The sequence below is a fragment of the Bos taurus genome, chromosome 1 (assembly GCF_002263795.3).
Source record: "Bos taurus isolate L1 Dominette 01449 registration number 42190680 breed Hereford chromosome 1, ARS-UCD2.0, whole genome shotgun sequence".
NCBI classification, from domain to species: domain Eukaryota; kingdom Metazoa; phylum Chordata; class Mammalia; order Artiodactyla; family Bovidae; genus Bos; species Bos taurus.
This window is the reverse complement of record NC_037328.1, coordinates 65,419,155-65,440,461: the sequence shown is the minus strand read 5'-3', so window position 1 is coordinate 65,440,461 and position 21,307 is coordinate 65,419,155. Positions and strand designations below refer to the sequence as shown.

At 38.7% G+C, this 21,307-nt stretch overlaps 2 protein-coding genes and 1 non-coding gene across 7 annotated transcripts in view; 2 read left to right on the top strand and 1 right to left on the bottom strand.

Moving 5' to 3' along the window:
- Positions 1 to 6,731, bottom strand: part of GTF2E1 (general transcription factor IIE subunit 1) — a 40,806-nt gene extending 34,075 nt beyond the window's left edge. For 2 of the 5 annotated variants that reach the window (XM_059886062.1, XM_024991325.2), the window contains exons 1-2: positions 6,031 to 6,257; positions 1,119 to 1,596 (exon numbers count right to left, since the gene is read on the bottom strand). In XM_059886062.1, the coding sequence (XP_059742045.1) occupies positions 1,119 to 1,566 (448 nt within the window). In that variant the 5' untranslated portion in view covers positions 1,567 to 1,596; positions 6,031 to 6,257. Of the gene's footprint in view, positions 1 to 1,118; positions 1,597 to 6,030; positions 6,258 to 6,628 lie in introns of those variants that run through there. The other 3 variants (XM_059886064.1, XM_059886061.1, NM_001103294.1) reach the window with 3 other exon arrangements.
- TRNAW-CCA (transfer RNA tryptophan (anticodon CCA)) lies at positions 590 to 662 on the top strand. The gene has a single exon. It is a non-coding gene; the product is annotated as a tRNA-Trp (tRNA).
- The window catches only part of RABL3 (RAB, member of RAS oncogene family like 3), a 46,295-nt gene continuing 31,479 nt past the window's right edge, over positions 6,492 to 21,307 (top strand). Inside the window, 2 exon segments of the mRNA NM_001076806.3 lie at positions 6,492 to 6,541; positions 12,801 to 12,892. Coding sequence (NP_001070274.2) covers positions 6,496 to 6,541; positions 12,801 to 12,892 — 138 coding nt within the window. The 5' untranslated portion in view covers positions 6,492 to 6,495.

The window sequence follows — 21,307 nt, the reverse complement described above, 5'->3', positions numbered from 1 at the left end:
TGAAGCAATTTATAACTCATGTTAATTCTCTTCCATCAACGACTGGTTAAGAAACTAAATATATATTGTTAACCTAAGGGGAAAGGGTGCTTCCTCTTATTTCATCTGGTTAACTTTTACTTATCTTTTAGGTCCCTGCTATTTAACTTCTTTCAGAGGCCTTCCCAAAACCAGATTAGCTGCCCTAGTTATGTCCTCCAGAGAGCACTTTGCACTTCTACTAACCAAGTATGTAAGTACTAATAATAAGCATTTATTATAACTGTCTGGCAGTGATTGGCACAAGAAGGTGCTCAAATATTTGTTGAATGAAGAGGTCAAAAGTAAACTCAGTAAGTCAGAATAGCCTCAAAGTGGTAGGGAAAGTAAACCCTTTAGATTAGGCTGCAGTTGTAAATAAGGGATGGGAGTGGAAGAAGAGGTGGAAGGGCCATGGGTGAAAGAATAGTCCATGGATGAGTAAATTCCCTTGTAAAGGAGAAATGCTTTGCAATAGCTCCTAAAAGTAGTATGACAAATAGGACATTAAGACTAAGAATGACTATATGCTTACTTACACCAATATATTCCCTTTAATAATGATATAGCTTTCCTGGTGGCTCAGAGGTTAAAGCGTCTGCCTCCAATGCAGGAGACCTGGGTTCGATCCCTGGGTCGGGAAGATCCCCTGGAGAAGGAAATGGTAACCCACTCCAGTAATCTTGCCTGGAGAATCCCACGGACGGAGAAGCCTGGTAGGGGTCGCAAAGAGTCGGACACAACTGAGCGACTTCACTATACTATACTGTACTATAGAGCTTCCCAGGTGGCGCTAGTAGTAAAGAATTCACCTGTCAATGCAGGAGATGCAAAAGATGAGAGTTTGATCTCTGGGTCAGGAAGATCCTCTGAAGTAGGGAATGGCAACCCACTCCAGTATGCTTGCCTGGGAAATCCCATGGACAGAGGAGCCTGACAGGCTACAAGTCCATGAGGCCACAAAGAGCTGGACACAACTGAGCACACAATGATATACATAATCAGTTTAAAAACTATGTAAATCAATTTAAGATAAAGGATATACACTTTATCCTAAAAAGTTACTTAAAAGAAAGATTCATTAACTGGAAAAATCTCACCTGTCATGGGATCAAAGAGCTGATTAGCTTCTAAGTCTGTAAAAGTACTACTACAGACAGGACATTTGAAGGAAGCCCGGTTGGTGGAATCTCTCTCATCAGTTTCAATCCTCCTTCTCATGTGGTCCAATTTATATTTTACCACATTAACAAGAGTACGATAATTGATAAAGTAGTAGTTGTGGCGAGTGGTTTTCCCATCTGCAGCAGTCTCTACCCTCATTCTGCATTTGATGAACTTGTCTCCCTTTAAATTATTCAAGACTGATCGAAGTTGCTTCCGATCAAATTTGAGAAGCTCCAGCATGTCCTCCTCTTTCACACAGGGGTTTCGGATCAAGATGTCCAAGGCCAAAGCATGCTCAATGCCATAAAATCCCCGGATCACATACTTGGCTAGCCGCTTCAATGCTGCAGGAACCTCAGTGAGGACATCTGGATCTGCCATCTTTAGCAGCAAAGTTCAACTTTAAATGTACTGTCAGAAAAAAAAAGAGAAAATTAGTTAGAATACAGACAAAGCAATCATTTTAAATCCAAAATAATCAACCCATTAAGTAGCTGATAACCAGTATTCTTGGAGTACCACAAAAGTACTCAAAATGTTGTTTTTAAAAGACTTATAATGCCCAAGCATGTAACAGAGTACAAGATATTCCTCTAGAGTACACAAAAGATTACACCTAAAAAGCTTGACATATTTCTTAAATGGTTTTTTTCATGGGTCGCACAGAGTCCCACAGGACTAAAGCGACTTAACAGCAACAGCAACAGCACAGAGTGTTTAATTCCAAAAAGCAACATTATTTACACCAATGATACAATGATATATTGTATCAAGCCCACTTTATTTCAGAAAGAGAAACTCAAAAAGGCTAAACAAAGTCTCATTCATTATTCTTAATGCTACAGATCTTTGGGAATGCTGGGGGAAAAAAACCCTGAGAAACTTAGTTAGCAGTTAGCATATTCTTTTAAGTGTTTTTATTTCTTTTCTTGAGTAAAATTTTTCTACCAAGATAGATTGTAGGATGTTCTACACAGTCATGCTCTCATAATAAATTCATAAGAAACCAATAAACACCTAAATAATGACCAGTTGGGGTGTTTGGCAAAATTACTGTTAGAAATCTGAAAGAAATGAACAACTACATACCGGTTTACCAACCTTGAAAAGATAAATGACCAAATAAGCAAATGCTATTCAGTTCTCAAAAACAACAACAAAGACCAAGATACCCTTAAATACTGGATCCCCTGCAGGACAAGCAGAAGCTAAATGTACCCAGAGAACGGTCTTCTAGAAGCCTAAACCAGCATGAGCTAGACTTCCATGTGCTTGTTAAAGAGCCTGGGATTTGAACTTGTGGCTGTGTGATTCTAAGTGAATTCCTTAACAACTTCAAGGCACACTTTACTCTCTGAGAAATAAGGATAGTATCAACTGCCTCAATGAGGTTGTGGTGCATTAATGAGAATGTACTGTGCTTAGAGTGAAAAAAGTGAAGTCACTCAGTCATGTCCAACTCTGTGACCCCATGGACTGTAGCCTACCACGCTCCTCCATCCATGGGATTTTCCAGGCAAGAGTACTGGAGTGGGTTGCCATTTCCTTCTCCAGGGGATCTTCCCGACCCAGGGATTGAACCCGGGTCTCCCGCATTGTAGGCAGATGCTTTATCGTCTGAGCCACCAGGAAAGTCCAACGTGCTTAGAAAGCACTTGTTAATAAAGTGCTTAAATATCAACTTAGTATGTCCCTACACTACAAGGAAATTTCTAACAGACATCCTATTGAACTGTTTCAATAGGGAACCATACTGTTATTAATACTAATTTCTCCTGATCCTTTTATTTAAAATCAGTAGTTATTAACCCTATTAGATTTAATACCTCTTTTGTAAGAAATATATTTACATCCATAGTACTATAAAGGTATTTCTAAATAGCCAGTAACATACACATACAGGGGTAGGGATATAATACCTGACCTGTAATAAAGGAAAAATAAAAGGAAATAGTTATAATAAAATATATATTTTGGATTATAAATACTCAGGCATGAATAAATATAAGAGATAACAAAGTAGCACCTAGATCCAAACTTGTGGTCCTTGAGGCTTTCTGTCATCCCAAGGCTTAAGGATGCCAAGCAAGTGTCTGGGCTCAACACCAAAGCAGTATCATAATACACTAACAGACGTATTTTGTTCTCCTTTCCAACTTGGTCTATATGTCATACTTGAACCTACTTTTGGAGGTTATGTTTTACATGCTCAACAATTGGCAGAACACAGTATGTGGTTTCAGAAACAAACCAAAGGATGGCAGACAAATGTGAAGATAACCTACTTTTCTAGCATTATTTCCTACTATTGTATTCCCCTCCCTGACCTTCTACCCCATATACTCCATTTTCCAGGCCAACAACTCTCAACCCTGGCTGTAAAGCCAAATCACCCAGGGAACATTTAAAAATACCCACCCTGGACCCGTTCCCAGAGATTCTGTTTTAGCTGGTCTGGGAGGGCCAGATTAGGCATCACACTGATTTTTTTTTAAAGCTCCTTAGGTGACAAATATACTGACTACTGCTACCAACAAACTGGGTACCTGGCTATTACATACCCCCACCAAAGCACATTCCATACAGGGAGAGCCCTGTACTACTTATCATTCAGCCTGTTACTTTTGCCTGAAACATCACAGGGGCACTAAAGATTTGAAAAAGGGAGTGACATGAGGACTCCAATAGGTTTAGGCTTTGAATCCCAGTTCCACCATTTCTTAGCCTATGACCCTGGAAAATTCTCAGCCTCCATTTTACCAGATTAACAGTGCCTTCCTCATAGCATTGATGTGTGAGATTAAATGAGAATTCATATGGAAGTATTGATATTAAGAGCTATAGTAAACAGACTTATACTATGAAAAAGAAGAAATTACCAGAGGACAGGATGAATAAAATTTATTAGAGAAACAAAATCAAAAGGCCCCAATAATAATTCCAATAATATACTGGAAATCAAGTATTTTTAAAATTTTAAATAGCTATTTGGGGGGTTCCCCCCCCCCGTTTTTTAATAGCGATAAAATATACATAACAAAATTTACCAGTTAACCATTTTTAAGTAATAGTTCAGTAATGTTAAATACATTCTTAATGTTATGCACCTATCATCACCAACCACTTCCAAACTCTTTTCATTCTGTAAAACTGAAACATTATACCTATTAAACAATAACATATAGCTATTTGTTTTAAGGGACTGTAACTGGAAGAAAAAAGTACTACTATGAGAAGTACATTAACACCTGAAAGAAACAGATTTGGAAAAAATGAAGCAATCAGTGTTAGTTGCTTGTCTTTGAGGAAATACCACAGGATATTACTGTGAAGATACCCAGGAGGTAGCTGAACAAATGAAACTGGAGCTCAGCAAAGAATCACCTTGTTCAAAATCTCTACATTCTAAAATCCTCCTTCCTGACTATGTGTTCTCTCCTAACTGCCTCTGCTGCTGCTAAGTCACCTCTACTCCCCTAATTATGCTGAATCTCCTGAATCTCTGGATTTCATAATACTGAGGTTAGAGGTCTCAGTATGGCAACATCTACCATATCACTTGATTCAAAGAATGTTTTGAAAATTTCTGTATTACTGGTCAACAATTAAAAATCATGAGATTTCACATTTCAATTTTCAGACAGTCTTGAAAATTGGAAATATCTGAGGGAAAAATGTGACCATGTTCCCACATAGAAACAATTAACTAAAGAGCAGTTGACACTTCTAAACAGGGAAGGAGTTGGATTGCCAACTCAGAAGGAGTTGCTTCTGAGTGTGTGACCTCTGGGGACCAGCCCATGTTTCTCTTTTTTTAGCCTCAGAGTTCACAGGTTACCTCTCCGCCTCACCTATGACCCTACCCAGCCCAGAGCCCCAAAGGCAAGTCGGTTTTGTTTTTGAACCATATGTATTACAATCATACAAACACTGGGCACAGAGGTGGAGAAACAAAGATGAAATGAATGCACTCTGCACTTGGTCTATCCTCCTCAGTCTCCTTTCCAGGCATTCTCCAATTCCACCAGCCACACATGCGTTCCCCACTTTCAGGCCTGTGCACATGCTGTTCTCTCTGCCTGTCCCCACAACTAAGCCCAAAGTCCCTTCTCCGAACAATCCTTCAAATGTCGAATGACATTTCCTCAGAGACACAGTCTCAGGTTCCCCTTAGTAGATTAAATGAGCCCCCTTTCACAAGTTCCCACAGCAGTCTCCCCTTATTTTTTACAGTGAACAGAATACAGTGAACATACTTTCTCCATGTCTACCTCGGAGACCAGGGGCTTAATCTTGTTCACCACTGACTTTCCAGCATATGCCACAGCTGGTCAAGTGCCCCACAAAACTTCAATAGATCCGCTAAGCACCTGTTCTTCAAATATGCCCACCCAGCTTCCCCTCAATTCACTTCCTTTACTGCGGCTTCCAGAGTAGAAAAAGACAGGGTATTGGAAATCCTCTTCTTAAACTTCAAATGGTTTTAAGCAGGAGGTGATAGCATCAAATTCGTGTTTTTAAGGGCTTATGCGGACTGCAACGTGTAAAAGAAAAAATGGAAGGAGTGGATGTGGGGAGTCCTGTCAGATTATTTCAGTTTACTTCTATTCCACTTCCAGAAGAACCTGGATTTACACAGCCATCTGGCTTTCTCTGTTGCCACACTTCACGGTACTCTCCATGCCTTCGTACATAAAGTGACACAATACCGCGAAACCTCCGGACCAGCTGGCCTCCACGCGCCCGGTAACGTTCTCCTCCTCCCCACTGTGACACCCCGACACCCTAAATTCCCTAAGACTCTACCAGCTGAGGACACACTCGGCGCAGTCAAGCCCGTCCTACCCGAGGTCGCACATGGGCCGCTCCGGGGTCAATGGTTCTTTGGAAGACCAAGAAGAGAACCGAATCAAGAAAGTAGCTAAGGGGGAGGAGGATAGCTAAGAAGGAAGGAGCGAAAAGAGAAGGCACCCTAAGAGGTGGCGCCTGGCCAGGGAACCGAGAACAACAGGGAACAAGGTTTACCAAAGCGAATCCTCGAACACTCCCACTACAGCTTCCCTCAGCGCCTCAACTACCGGCTTATCCGAGCCACGCCACTTGTGCGTCAAAGAAAACGATTTATTCCTGCGACCAGCTTTAGAAACCACCCGCTACTTTCAACCAGGTGGGCCAATCACCACAGTGAGGCCTTCAATCAAGAGTCACGCTCCTATTGGCCAATAACATTGAAGGCGCTACCTTTCAAACCCAGCTCTGATTGGCCTATAATCCCGGAATAGGCGTTAACCTCAGGAAGGCAATGACAAGATGGCGTCCCTGGATCGAGTGAAGGTACTGGTTTTGGGAGACTCAGGTGAGCACCTTAACACAACCCTGGGGCTCCCGACACTTTTGAGTTATCCGAAAATCCTACCCTTTCACTCTCCCTCCATTGACCCACCGACTAACTGATTCCGGCTCGTGGCTGAATTCCTTCTTAAGTCTTAAAGACTACACTTCCCAGAGGACTTTGCTCAATTTAACGGAGCGGCAGCGTCGTCCGGGTGGGGGGCGCGGAGCCGGGGCGTTTTCTCTGCTTTCGCAGGTTTCTGCGTCGGTTTCCAGGGTGACAGAAGCCCAGAGATTCTTTGTTTTAAAAGATGTGCAGATACTGAGTGCTGAATTGAGCGCCGGGCTGAGACAAGCGCGGACCTTGCCTTTGGGAGATTTTAATTAAGGAAATCAAACATGCACTAGGAAGAATGACACTGTTCCAAGTATTATTGACACTGTTCCAAACTTTGCAGGTATTAACTCATTTAACCCTGAGATCAGTCCTATTATACCATCTTACAAATGATAAAGTGAGGCGGAGAGATGTATGGCTTATGATATTTACATTGTAAATGACGGAACTGGTTTGAGCTGCAAGTCCACGTATCCAAAACACCAACCCATACTATTTCATGAAATAACAGGTGGTAGTCCTGTTTTACTTTCAGCTGCATTTCTCTTTTCTTTGTTCTCTTTAATCTTAATTGAAAACCTATTATGTGCTAGGCTGTAAGAAATAGAAATTTTAAGATAGAGGCCATATTGTGAAACAGCTGGAACCATGCTGAGCCCAGCTTAATCCTAGTGTTAAAATTCTTACCTTGGACACTTGAGAACTGGAATTGAAATCTGTGTTTCTCTATCCCCTTCACTATCTTTCTGTTTCTCCTAGCCTCCATTCCTAATCTTCATAAGAACCTGGAATAGATGACATCCTTGCTTTTCGTGTGGTGGTGGTGGTGGTGGTTTAGTCGATAAGTTGTGTCCGACCCTTACTACCCCCGTGGACTGTATGTGGCCCGCCAGGCTCCTCTGTCCGGGGGATTTCCCAGGCAAGCATACTGGAGTGGGTTGCCATTCCCTACCCCAGGGCATCTTCCCGACCCAGGGATCAAACCGGCGTCTCTTGCATCTCCTGCATTGCAGACAGATTCTTTACCTCTGAGCCACCAGGGCAGCCTGGTGCATTTCATAGATGTACTTTTCTAAATTGACCTTTGGATATTTGCTACGAGCAAAAACATTGTGTCAGATGCTTGAAGGTGGAGAGGACGTACTTGAAAATTAGCCTTACCAAATGGAGTAAAATTGCTGTGGGGAGGAGTTTGAGTACCTTTTCAGATTACCTGAAGATTATTTTGCATTACAAAATATTTTACAGAGAGCATTATTTAATATTCCCTTCAGAAAGTTGCATAATGAAACCCTGTGAACATAATCCAGTTTATGTCATCTTTAGTTTTTTAGCTTTAAGTGATACTGAAGTTAATTTAATAAAAGCATTCAGTTTCACAGATAAAGAAAGCAGTGGTGGTCTAAATGGACCTCACAAGAGTATCACCAAGTAGGTTTTAGAAGAATCCAGAGTTAACACTTCCCAGTTGGCGCTTGTGATGAAGAACACACATGCCAATCCAGGAGACATAAGAGACCTGGCTTCCATCCCTGGGTCAGGAAGATCCCCTGGAGGAGGAAATGGCAACCCACTCCAGTATTCTTACCTGGAGAGTTCCCGAGACAGAGGAGCCTGGTGGGCCACAGTCAGTGGGATCTCAAAGAGTCAGACAGGACTGAAGCAACTTAGCACAGCACAGCACAGAGCTAACACAGTTTTTCATGACACGTAAAAGTGGGTGCTCTCTGTCATTTTTTAATTCCCTTTCTACTGCATGTAGCAACCCCTTCATGTTGACATCTTGTGGAAACTGTCCATTCCCCCACCCCAATTTTTAAATACCTATTACACATAACACTGAGTTAAGTGGTAGGGATATATCTGTGGAATCAAGGCATTATGCAACAGGGTTGAATTGGCTGCTCTATTAAATGTGGAAAAGTGATCCAGCAATTATCAATAGAAAACTTTTTAAAATTATTCTTATAGTTTAGTTGTAAAACAGAAGACATAGCCATACCCACCAGGAAAGTGATTGATCCTGTCACACATTCACTGAAGTTAGGCTTTATTTGCAATCAGTTCTTGTCTTTTTATAATTCCCTTTTAACAGTGATTTGCTATCTGACAGATTAGAATAGACTTTTTACACTTCATCTGCCTTTGTATTTAAACTTCAGAGTTTACTTTTGAATAAAGGCTTATTTTTCCCTGTGAAATTTTGAGGGTTTCACAAATATATAAAGGAATGACTTTGGATTTAGAAATCTGTTTGTATGCCATAGAGTTACTTGATAATTGAGTAAGGAATTCTGAAAATCTAACACGCGCATACTCTTTTCTCTTTGTTCCTTTGGTATAAGGAATGATCTTAACACATTACCAACTCTGTTTGGCCCTGGCATTTATTTGATTATTTTGAACTTTTTTACCCAGCAAGTCAAGTGCTTTCTTTTGATCTAAGTTAGTTCTATTGATGAAAACATAGAATTAGAACCTCCTTAAATTCTTAAAGTTAGCCACTATTCTTAGCACTTAAGTTGTTCTTACTGTGTAAAGTTCATCCCGTGTTAGCTAACTCTTGTCACCCAAAACACCCAAAAGGTAATTCATGGAGAGCTATAAAATATTATTGCATAGAAATTTTTACTTTGACAGAGTTAAATTTAACTTGAAATTCAAGCCTTGTATAAAGCTGATAACTAAATGCCTAGCTATGTGCCTCCAACATAAACAAGCCTACTTGCAAACACAAAAATCAACAATATTCCCTAAAGGTAATAGATAGCAGATGCAATGCGATGAATAAAGACAAAGCTCAGTTTGAGTATTCAAAATTCTTCCTTGCTTGTATATAAAAGTAATAAATGAAAGGGAAATCTGAGAATATGTTTGGTTCAATTACGTGAGCATCTATTATATGAAAAGGTCACTAAAACCCAGTAGATAAATGGGTAGAGCGTGTCAATAGATAATTAATAAGAGAGGAAAAGCAACTGGCTTGCAAAGATGAGCATGTGTATCTTTACCAGAAGGTAAGCAAATGCAGACTAAAACAAAAATGTCACTTTTTTTCCTCTTATAAACTAACAAAGATGAAAAAGCAACCGCACACTGTTGAGGTGCAGTAAGACCTGCAGTCTTGTGTATATGGCTGGTGGCAGAGTAACGAGATACAAGTCGTCAGTGTAAATCAAGAACTTTAAATGTTCATTTCCTTTTACATATTAATTTCATTTCTTGGAAGGTATACTAACAAAATAATTTTAAACAAAAGTTTAAACAAACCTTTTCTTAGTATAGTGAAAAGTTCAAAGCACCCTAATATCTAATAATGAGAAAATGTTTAAATCATTATGTCTACTCTCTGAACTTGGAGACATTAAAAATATTTCTGAAGATTCTGTAAGAACATGGAAATTTTTAGCCAATAAATAAGTACTAATTGAGACCCTATTCTTTGTACTAGAAATAAAAAATAAGTAAAACCCAGTCCTAGGCCTCAAAGAACTTAAAATTAAGCAGCAAGAATAAAATCTAAACAAGCAAATATCATAGTGTATTTTAAGTGCTCTATGGGAGAGTGAACAGTGGAGCTGCAGAGGATGATGAATGATGTGCTTAGTTCTGCCCGTATAGAATATGAAAAGACTTTTTATATAGAATGATGCTGAGTCTTGAAAGATTAATTCATCAGGCCAATGGGAGAGGGGAAATGGAGAGGCTGGGTAGAATATTTCAGACAAAACCAGCTGTGTAAACAAAGGCTTATGTTTCTTTTTTTTTAAGTACCTGCATTGCATCACTCAGTCTGACTCTTTGCAAGCCCATGGGCTGTAGCCCGCCAGGCTCCTCTGTCTATGGGATTCTCCAGGCAAGAATACTGGAGTAGGTAGCCATTCCCTTCTCCAGGGGATCTGTCCTGGGTCTCCAGCACTGCGGGCGGATTCTTTACTCTCTGAGCTACCAGGGCACTTCCGAGGTGGCGCTAGTGGTAAAAGAATCTGCCTGACAGTGCAGGAGATGCAATAGACTTGGGTTCCATCCCTGGGTTGGGAAGATCACCAGGAGAAGGGAATGGCAGCCCACTCCAGTATTCTTGCCTGAAAAATCCTAGGGACAGAGAAGCCTGGCGGGCTACAGTCCATGGGGTCATAAAGAGTCAGACATAACTGAGGGACTGAGCACACATGCACATGTATATGTTCATAATAATAACCTGCTTATAGAAAACCTCTGCTTATAATATTAAATCTGCATGCTGACAGTAGTGCTCTTCAAGTGATTTTTTTCTTCTTTTTTCTATACTTTCTACATAGTCTGAAAATAAAACTTATAATAAAAAGTGATAGGTCCATACGCAATAAGGCACACAAAGAGGTATTTTATCTTTTATAACAACTAGTGATGCACGAAGACTCGCCAAATGTGCTTGTTATAATAGCATCCTGAAATGTGTTAATTGAATGAGTAACCCTGCACACAAACGTACATGGGATAGTTCATTTCCTTTCCTCTTCCTACGGATCTCTAAACACTAGCCCTAACATTAGTAACTATATTATCCTAAACCCAGGAGATCTATAATAAAAGAAAATACTGTCCTTTGAATGGAAGAAGGTATTTGCAAATGACATATCCCATAGGGGATATCCAAAATATATAAAGAACTTATACAACTCAATATCAAAAAACAATCTAATTTTTAAAAATATGCAGAGTATCTTAAAACACATTTTTCCAAAGAAAACATACACATGAAAATATGCTCAGCGTCTCTCATCATCAGGGAAATGCAAATCAAAACCACAAAATATTGTATCACACCTGCCAGAATGACTGTCATCAAAAAGGCAACAAATGACCAGTGTTGTCCAGGATGTGGATAGAAGAGAACCTCATGTACTCGTGGTGTAATTGTAAATTGGTGTAGCCACAGAGGAAAACTATGGAAGCTCCTCATGAAATTAAAAATAGTTGCCATATGATCCAGCAACTACTTCTGGATATTTACCTGAAGAAAACAAAACACTAATTTGAAAAGAGGTATCCACCCCTATGTTCATTGCAGCATTAATGACAGTAGCTAAGATCTTGCCGTTTATGACAACATGAATGGATCTGGAAGGTTTTATACTCAGTGAAATAAGTCAAACAGAGAAAGACAAACTGCATGATCTCACTTATACGTATAATAGAATCTAAAAACAAAACAAAATGAAAACAGGCTCAAATACTGAGAACAAACTGGTGTTTGCTAGAAAGGAGCTGTGGGGAAAGGGGTAAAATAGGTACAGGGAATTGAGTTACAAACTTCTGGTTATAAATAAGTCACAGGGATGTATAGCATAGGGCATATCACAAATGGTACTGTAATAGCTTTGTATAGGGACAGATGATTACCAGACTTACTGTGGTGATCATTTTATAATGTATTTAAATGTTGTATACCTGAAACCAACATAATATTGTACATCAACTATACTTCAATAAAAAGAAAACTGCTGCCTGTAAAGAAAAAGGGCCATCATGTAGATGGAGAAAAGTTGTTCTCCTTTTCCAAAAGATAAGTCTAGGCCAAGTGATTGACTGCTTTCCAATGATCACCGTATGGGAGAACTGAAGTATCTAAATATGAATTTGTGAAATGGTGAATCCCTGTCACTGACAGTATTCAAGCCCAATCCAGAAGAACAACTAACAGGATCTGTGAAAGGGACCTCTGCATTGGTGGTCAGTATAGAGGAGATTACCTCTAAAGTGTAAGAGTCTACAATTCTAAAATAAGCTGAATAGATGTAATCATTCCAGAGGAAAAGGATTAGTTAATTTGAAATTGCCCTGGATGAATAGTTCTCAAAGTGAGTTCCCTGGATCAGTAGCATCAACATTACCTGGGAATTTGTTAGAAGTGCAAATCTTTGGCTTCCATGACACACCTGCTGAATTGGAAGCTCTGGGGACAGGACCCAGAATTCTATGTTGTTTAGCAATTCCTTCAGAGGATTCTGATACTAAATTTGAGAGAACCAGTGTCGTTAACCATCTTCTCTATCAGTGAAGCTTATTAAATCATCGATATGGTATGAACACCCTTTAAACAACCATGCTTTGCATAACATTATTCCTGCTTAGTCTTTTCAGCATGTCTTTTATATGACTAGAGTGCTTGTATCTTTTACAGGTGTTGGGAAATCTTCCTTAGTTCATCTTCTGTGCCAGAATCAAGTGCTGGGAAATCCATCGTGGACTGTGGGCTGCTCAGTAGATGTCAGAGTATGTGTCTCTTATATTTTAGTTTTTCAGTGTCTTATTAAAGATAACCTCTTCAAACTTGTGGTCAGATTACGGCGCTGTAGTCAGGACTAAATAATAAGAATAACTAGTCTTTATTAAATACCTACTGTGTGCTGGATACTATGCCCAATGTTTTAGATGTCTTTGCTTATTTAGTCTTTTTTAAACTGTGAGATATAGCTACCAAAATCAAGGCACAGAGAGGTAAAGTAACTTGATCAAATTCATTCAGTTCATAAGAAGCAGAGTCAAGATTTGATTCTCATTAGTCTGATTCCAGAGACTTCACTTTTAATTACTGTGCTATATATCTAGAGTTCACTTAATGTGCTCCATAAATAATTCTGCTTAAGCCTTTACCACTAAGATAGTCAACTTTGGCTAGAAATACAGTGTAAAGGCAAAATCTTCTAGGTCATCTGTTCCACCTCACATTTAGGAAACACAAGTGCTGTTTCCACTGCATTAACTGCCTTCCAGATATTTTGGTCTTGCTAATTCCAGCTAGTCCTGTCCAAGCCCCTATTATACTGGCATACCTTTCTCCATTGAGTTAAGAAATAATCATTAGCTCGACTGACAGCTATTATATTTTCCTTCAGTTCATTGCACCTGTTGTTCCATAGTCTGTGATATATATTGCTGAAGATTAGAAATCTTTCAGCCTAAGTATTCCTTTTAAAGATAATTTCTTCTCTCTAGTTTCTTTAGAAAAAATTTTTTTTTTTAATCTTTGATGTTCTGTAGTTTTGCTGACCTATATTTGGGGGTAGGTTAGTTTTTAGTCGTCTTGATCAGAAGTTGTACACCTCATGTCTGTCTTCATTTTTCAAAATTTTTAGCTGTTGTCTGTTTGCCTTGCCTTGTTCCCTCTATCTTCTCCTTTAGAACTTCTGTTGGATGTTCGTCCTCACATATTTTAATTGCACTTTCATGTTTTCTTTTTTTTTTTTTTTGATTCTTATTTATTTTATTTTTTTTTTAGCTTTTTATTTTTTTTAATTTTATTTTATTTTTAAACTTTACATAATTGTATTAGTTTTGCCAAATATCAAAATGAATCCGCCACAGGTATACGTGTGTTCCCCATCCTGAACCCTCCTCCCTCCTCCCTCCCCATACCATCCCTCTGGGTCGTCCCAGTGCACCAGCCCCAAGCATCCAGTATCGTGCATCGAACCTGGACTGTCAACTCATTTCATACATGATAGTATACATGTTTCAATGCCATTCTCCCAAATCTTCCCACCCTCTCCCTCTCCCACAGAGTCGATAAGACTGTTCTATACATCAATGTCTCTTTTGCTGTCTCGTATACAGGGTTATTGTTACCATCTTTCTAAATTCCATATGTATGTATTAGTGTACTGTATTGGTGTTTTTCTTTCTGGCTTACTTCACTCTGTATAATAGGCTCCAGTTTCATCCATCTCATTAGAACTGATTCAAATGAATTCTTTTTAATGGCTGAGTAATACTCCATTGTGTATATGTACCATAGCTTTCTTATCCATTCATCTGCTGATGGACATCTAGGTTGCTTCCATGTCCTGGCTATTATAAACAGTGCTGCGATGAACATTGGGGTACACGTGTCTCTTTCCCTTCTGGTTTCCTCAGTGTGTATGCCCAGCAGTGGGATTGCTGGATCATAAGGCAGTTCTATTTCCAGTGTTTTAAGGAATCTCCACACTGTTCTCCATAGTGGCTGTACTAGTTTGCATTCCCACCAACAGTGTAAGAGGGTTCCCTTTTCTCCACACCCTCTCCAGCATTTATTGCTTGTAGACTTTTGGATCGCAGCCATTCTGACTGGCATGAAAATGGTACCTCATAGTGGTTTTGATTTGCATTTCTCTGATAATGAGTGATGTTGAGCATCTTTTCATGTGTTTGTTAGCCATCTGTATGTCTTCTTTGGAGAAATGTCTATTTAGTTCTTTGGCCCATTTTTTGATTGGGTCACTTATTTTTCTGGAATTGAGCTGTAGGAGTTGCTTGTATATTTTTGAGATTAATTGTTTGTCAGTTGCTTCATTTGCTATTATTTTCTCCCATTCTGAAGGCTGTCTTTTTACCTTGCTTATAGTTTCCTTTGTTGTGCAGAAGCTTTTAAGTTTAATTAGGTCCCATTTGTTTATTTTTGCTTTTATTTCCAATATTCTGGGAGGTGGGTCATAGAGGATCCTGCTGTGATGTATGTCGGAGAGTGTTTTGCCTATGTTCTCCTCTAGGAGTTTTATAGTTTCTGGTCTTAAGTTTAGATCTTTAATCCATTTGGAGTTTATTTTTGTGTATGGTGTTAGAAAGTGTTCTAGTTTCATTCTTTTACAAGTGGTTGACCAATTTTCCCAGCACCACTTGTTAAAGAGATTGTCTTTAATCCATTGTATATTCTTGCCTCCTTTGTCAAAGATAAGGTGTCCATATGTGCGTGGATTTATCTCTGGGCTTTCTATTTTGTTCCGTTGATCTATATTTCTGTCTTTGTGCCAGTACCATACTGTCTTGATGACTGTGGCTTTGTAGTAGAGCCTGAAGTCAGGCAGGTTGATTCCTCCTTTCCATTCTTCTTTCTCAAGATTGCTTTGGCTATTCGAGGTTTTTTGTATTTCCATACAAATTGTGAAATTATTTGTTCTAGCTCTGTGAAGAATACTGTTGGTAGCTTGATAGGGATTGCATTGAATCTATAGATTGCTTTGGGTAGTATACTCATTTTCACTATATTGATTCTTCCAATCCATGAACATGGTATATTTCTCCATCTATTAGTGTCCTCTTTGATTTCTTTCACCAGTGTTTTATAGTTTTCTATATATAGGTCTTTAGTTTCTTTAGGTATATATATTCCTAAGTATTTTATTCTTTCCGTTGCAATGGTGAATGGGATTGTTTTCTTAATTTCTCTTTCTGTTTTCTCATTACTAGTGTATAGGAATGCAAGGGATTTCTGTGTGTTGATTTTATATCCTGCAACTTTACTATAATCATTGATTAGTTCTAGTAATTTTCTGGTGGAGTCTTTAGGGTTTTCTGTGTAGAGGATCATGTCGTCTGCAAACAGTGAGAGTTTTACTTCTTCTTTTCCAATTTGGATTTCTTTTATTTCTTTTTCTGCTCTGATTGCTGTGGCCAAAACTTCCAAAACTATGTTGAATAGTAATGGTGAAAGTGGGCACCCTTGTCTTATTCCTGACTTTAGAGGAAATGCTTTCAATTTTTCACCATTGAGGATAATGTTTGCTGTGGGTTTGTCATATATAGCTTTTATTATGTTGAGGTATGTTCCTTCTATTCCTGCTTTCTGGAGAGTTTTTATCATAAATGGATGTCGAATTTTGTCAACGGCTTTCTCTGCATCTATTGAGATAATCATATGGTTTTTATTTTTCAATTTGTTAATGTGGTGTATTACATTGATTGATTTGCGGATATTGAAGAATCCTTGCATCCCTGGGATAAAGTCCACTTGGTCATGGTGTATGATCTTTTTAATGTGTTGTTGGGTTCTGATTGCTAGAATTTTGTTAAGGATTTTTGCATCTATGTTCATCAGTGATATTGGCCTGTAGTTTTCTTTTTTTGTGGGATCTTTGTCTAGTTTTGGTATTAGGGTGATGGTGGCCTCATAGAATGGGTTTGGAAGTTTACCTTCCTCTGCAATTTTCAGGAAGAGTTTGAGTAGGATAGGTGTCAGCTCTTCTCTAAATTTTTGGTAGAATTCAGCTGTGAAGCCGTCTGGACCTGGGCTTTTGTTTGCTGGAAGATTTTTGATTACAGTTTCAATTTCCATGCTTGTGATGGGTCTGTTAAGAGTTTGTATTTCTTCCTGGTCCAGTTTTGGAAAGTTGTACTTTTCTAAGAATTTGTCCATTTCTTCCACGTTGTCCATTTTATTGGCATATATTTGTTAATAGTAGTCTCTTATGATCCTTTGTATTTCTGTGTTGTCTGTTGTGATCTCTCCATTTTCATTTCTAATTTTATTGATTTGATCTTTCTCCCTTTGTTTCTTGATGAGTCTGGCTAATGGTTTGTCAATTTTATTTATCCTTTCAAAGAACCAGCTTTTGGCTTTGTTGATTTTTGCTATGGTCTCTTTTGTTTCTTTTGCATTTATTTCTGCCCTAATTTTTAAGATCTCTTTCCTTCTACTAACCCTGGGGTTCTTCATTTCTTCCTTTTCTAGTTGCTTTAGGTGTAGAGTTAGGTTATTTATTTGACTTTTTTCTTGTTTCTTGAGGTATGCCTGTATTGCTATGAACTTTCCCCTTAGGACGGCTTTTACAGTGTCCCACAGGTTTTGGGTTGTTGTGTTTTCATTTTCATTCGTTTCTATGCAAATTTTGACTTCTTTTTTGATTTCTTCTGTGATTTGTTGATTATTCAGCAGCGTGTTGTTCAGCCTCCATATGTTGGAATTTTTAATAGTTTTTCTTCTGTAATTGACATCTAATCTTACTGCATTGTGGTCAGAAAAGATGCTTGGAATGATTTCTATTTTTTTGAATTTACCAAGGCTAGATTTATGGCCCAGGATGTGATCTATCCTGGAGAAGGTTCTATGTGCGCTTGAGAAAAAGGTGAAATTCATTGTTTTGGGATGAAATGTCCTATAGATATCAATTAGGTCTAACTGGTCTATTGTATCGTTTAAAGTTTGTGTTTCCATGTTAATTTTCTGTTTAGTTGATCTATCCATAGGTGTGAGTGGGGTATTAAAGTCTCCCACTATTATTGTGTTATTGTTAATTTCTTTTTTCATACTTGTTAGCATTTGCCTTACATATTGTGGTGCTCCCGTGTTGGGTGCATATATATTTATAATTGTTATATCTTCTTCTTGGATTGATCCTTTGATCATTATGTAGTGACCTTCTTTGTCTCTTTTCACAGCCTTTGTTTTAAAGTCTATTTTATCTGATATGAGTATTGCTACTCCTGCTTTCTTTTGGTCCCTATTTGCATGGAAAATCTTCTTCCAGCCCTTCACTTTCAGTCTGTATGTGTCCCCTGTTTTTTGGTGGGTCTCTTGTAGACAACATATGTAGGGGTCTTGTTTTTGTATCCATTCAGCCAGTCTTTGTCTTTTGGTTGGGGCATTCAACTCATTTACATTTAAGGTAATTACTGATAAGTATGATCCCGTTGCCATTTACTTTGTTGTTTTGGGTTCGAATTTATACACCGTTTTTGTGTTTCCTGTCTAGAGAATATCCTTTAGTATTTGTTGGAGAGCTGGTTTGGTGGTGCTGAATTCTCTCAGCTTTTGCTTGTCTGTAAAGCATTTGATTTCTCCTTCATATTTGAATGAGATCCTTGCTGGGTACAATAATCTGGGCTGTAGGTTATTTTCTTTCATCACTTTAAGTATGTCTTGCCATTCCCTCCTGGCTTGAAGGGTTTCTATTGAAAGATCAACTGTTATCCTTATGGGAATTCCCTTGTGTGTTATTTGTTGTTTTTCCCTTGCTGCTTTTAATATTTGTTCTTTGTGTTTGATCTTTGTTAATTTGATTAATATATGTCTTGGGATGTTTTGCTTTCCTTCCCCATTTTAGAGAAGTTTTCAACTATTATCTCCTCAAGTATTTTCTCATGGTCTTTCTTTTTGTCTTCTTCTTCTGGGACCCCTATGATTCGAATGTTGTAGCGTTTAATATTGTCCTGGAGGTCTCTGAGATTGTCCTCATTTCTTTTAATTTGTTTTTCTTTTTTCCTCTCTGATTCATTTATTTCGACCATTCTATCTTCTAATTCACTAATCCTATCTTCTGCCTCTGTTATTCTACTATTTGTTGCCTCCAGAGTGTTTTTAATTTCATTTATTGCATTATTCATTATATATTGACTCTTTTTTATTTCTTCTAGGTCCTTGTTAAACCTTTCTTGCATCTTCTCAATCCTTGTCTCCAAGCTATTTGTCTGTGATTCCATTTTGATTTCAAGATTTTGGATCAATTTCACTATCATTATTCGGAATTCTTTATCAGGTAGATTCCCTATCTCTTCCTCTTTTGTTTGGTTTGGTGGGCATTTATCCTGTTCCTTTATCTGCTGGGTATTCCTCTGTCTCTTCATCTTGTTTAAATTGCTGAGTTTGGGGTGTCCTTTCTGTATTCTGGCAGTTTGTGGAGTTCTCTTTATTGTGGCGTTTCCTCACTGTGTGTGGGTTTGTACAGGTGGCTTGTCAAGGTTTCTTGGTTAGGGAAGCTTGTGTCAGTATTCTGGTGGTGGAGCTGTATTTCTTCTCTCTGGAGTGCAGTGAAGTGTCCAGTAATGAGTTATCAGATGTCTATGGTTTTGGGGTGACTTTGGGCAGCCTGTATCTTGGAGCTCAGGGCTGTGTTCCTTTGTTGCTGGAGAATTTGTTTGGTATGTCTTGCCCTGGAACTTGTTGGCCCTTGTGTGGTGCTTGCTTTCGGTGTAGGTATGGAGGCGTTTGATGAGCTCCTGTCAATTAATGTTCCCTGGAGTCAGGAGTTCCCTGGAGTCAGGGTTTGGACTTAAGCCTCCTGCTTCCAGTTATCGGTCTTATTTTTACAGTAGTTTCAAAACTTCTCCTTCTATACAGCACCATTGATAAAACATCTACGTTAAAGATGAAAAGTTTCTCCGCCATAAGGGTCACCCAGAGAGGTTCACAGCATTACATGGAGAAGAGAAGAGGGAGGAGGGAGTTAGAGGTGACCCGGATGAGATGAGGTGGAATCAATAGAGGAGAGAGTGGGCTAGCTAGTAATCACTTCCTTATGTGCACTCCACAACTGGACCGCTCAGAGATGTTCACGGAGTTATACAGAGAAGAGAAGAAGGAGGAAGGAGGCAGAGGTGGCCAGGAGGATAAAAGTGGGGAATGAAAAGGAGGGAGACAGATCCAGCCAGTAATCAGTTCCCTGAGTGTTCTCCACAGTCTGGAACACACAGAAATTCACAGAGTTGGGTAGAGTAGAGAGGGGTTAGGGAGGAGACACAGGCGACCTGGTGGAGAAAAAGAAGAGTCCAAAAGGAGAGAGAGCAGTCAAGCCAGTAATCTCTCTCCCTAGTGAAAAATGGGTACTGAAGATTGGGTTCTTAAAGGTACAAAATTGGTAACAAATACATAAACGCAAAAATTAAAAATCTAGAGTAGAGTTTGGAATTTCAAAAATACAATGTTAAAGAAAAGAAGAAGGAAAAGAAAGAGAAAAAAAAACAAAAAAACAAAAAGTCGCAAAAATTATAAAGAAAACATAGGTATAAAATTGATAACAAATACCAGAAAGCAAAAGTTAAAAATCTAGAGTAGAGTTTGGAATTTCAAAAATACAGTGTTAAAAAAAAAAGAAGAAAAAGAGAGAAAAAAACAAACAAAAACAAAGTCGCAAAAATTATAAAGAAAATATAGGTACAAAATTGATAACAAATACCAAAAAGCATAAATTAAAAATCTAGAGTTGAGTTTGGAATTTCAGGTATACAATGTTATATAAAAGAAGAAGAGAAAGAAAGAGAGAAAAAAAAAGTCACAAAAATTATAAAAAGAAAAAAAATATAGGTACAAAATTGATAACAAATACCAAAAAGCTAAAATTAAAAATCTAGAGTAGAGTTTGGAATTTCAAAAATACAATGTTAAAGAAAAGAAGAAAAAAAAAAGGTCAAAAAAATTATAAAAAATATATATATGAAGTTTGCTTTAAAAAAATAAGGTCTTTTTTTTTGTTTGCAAAGTAATAGTAGGTTATAAAAGTGAAAATTAAAGGAATAATATAGGACTTAAATTTTTTTTTTAATTTAAAAAAAGAAGGAATGATCGTAAAAATAGTAAAAATATATCTAGGACTTTCTCTGGTTTTGTTGTCGGTATTGTGAGTTCGGTTCATTTTCGGCTAGTTCCTTGGTCTGACTTATATTTCTCAAGATCTATAGGCCCCTTCCTATGTAGACGGTACTAACCACAGGGTTTTAATCTATTGCTTGTAGCTTCCAAGGCAGTTCCCTCTGTTATAGCTTCTTCTGTTTGCTGGTCTCTTCAGTGTCTGGTTTCCACCCTGACACAAAGGGGACGGTGAAGGACACTTTTTTTTTTTTTTTTCTTTTTTAGACTCACTTGTTCAGTCACGCTGTGGGGAGGGAGGGACGCTGCAAACAAATAACACTGGCGTGTGCTCGCAGTGCCTCAGCCACACTGGGTCTGCCCCCACTCACGGCGCACACTGCTCAGGCTCTAGGTTGCTCCTCCATGGCCCGGGAACCATCTGTGGCTGGCCCTGGGCTGCCTGCACCTCTCAGGTCCAAACCGCTCAGGTTCAGGCACTCGGGTAGTCCTCAGAGGCCTAGACTCAGTTGGGCCTGCGTTTTGTGCCCTTCCCAGGTCGGAGCAGCTCTGCTGATGAGGTGTTTGGCAAG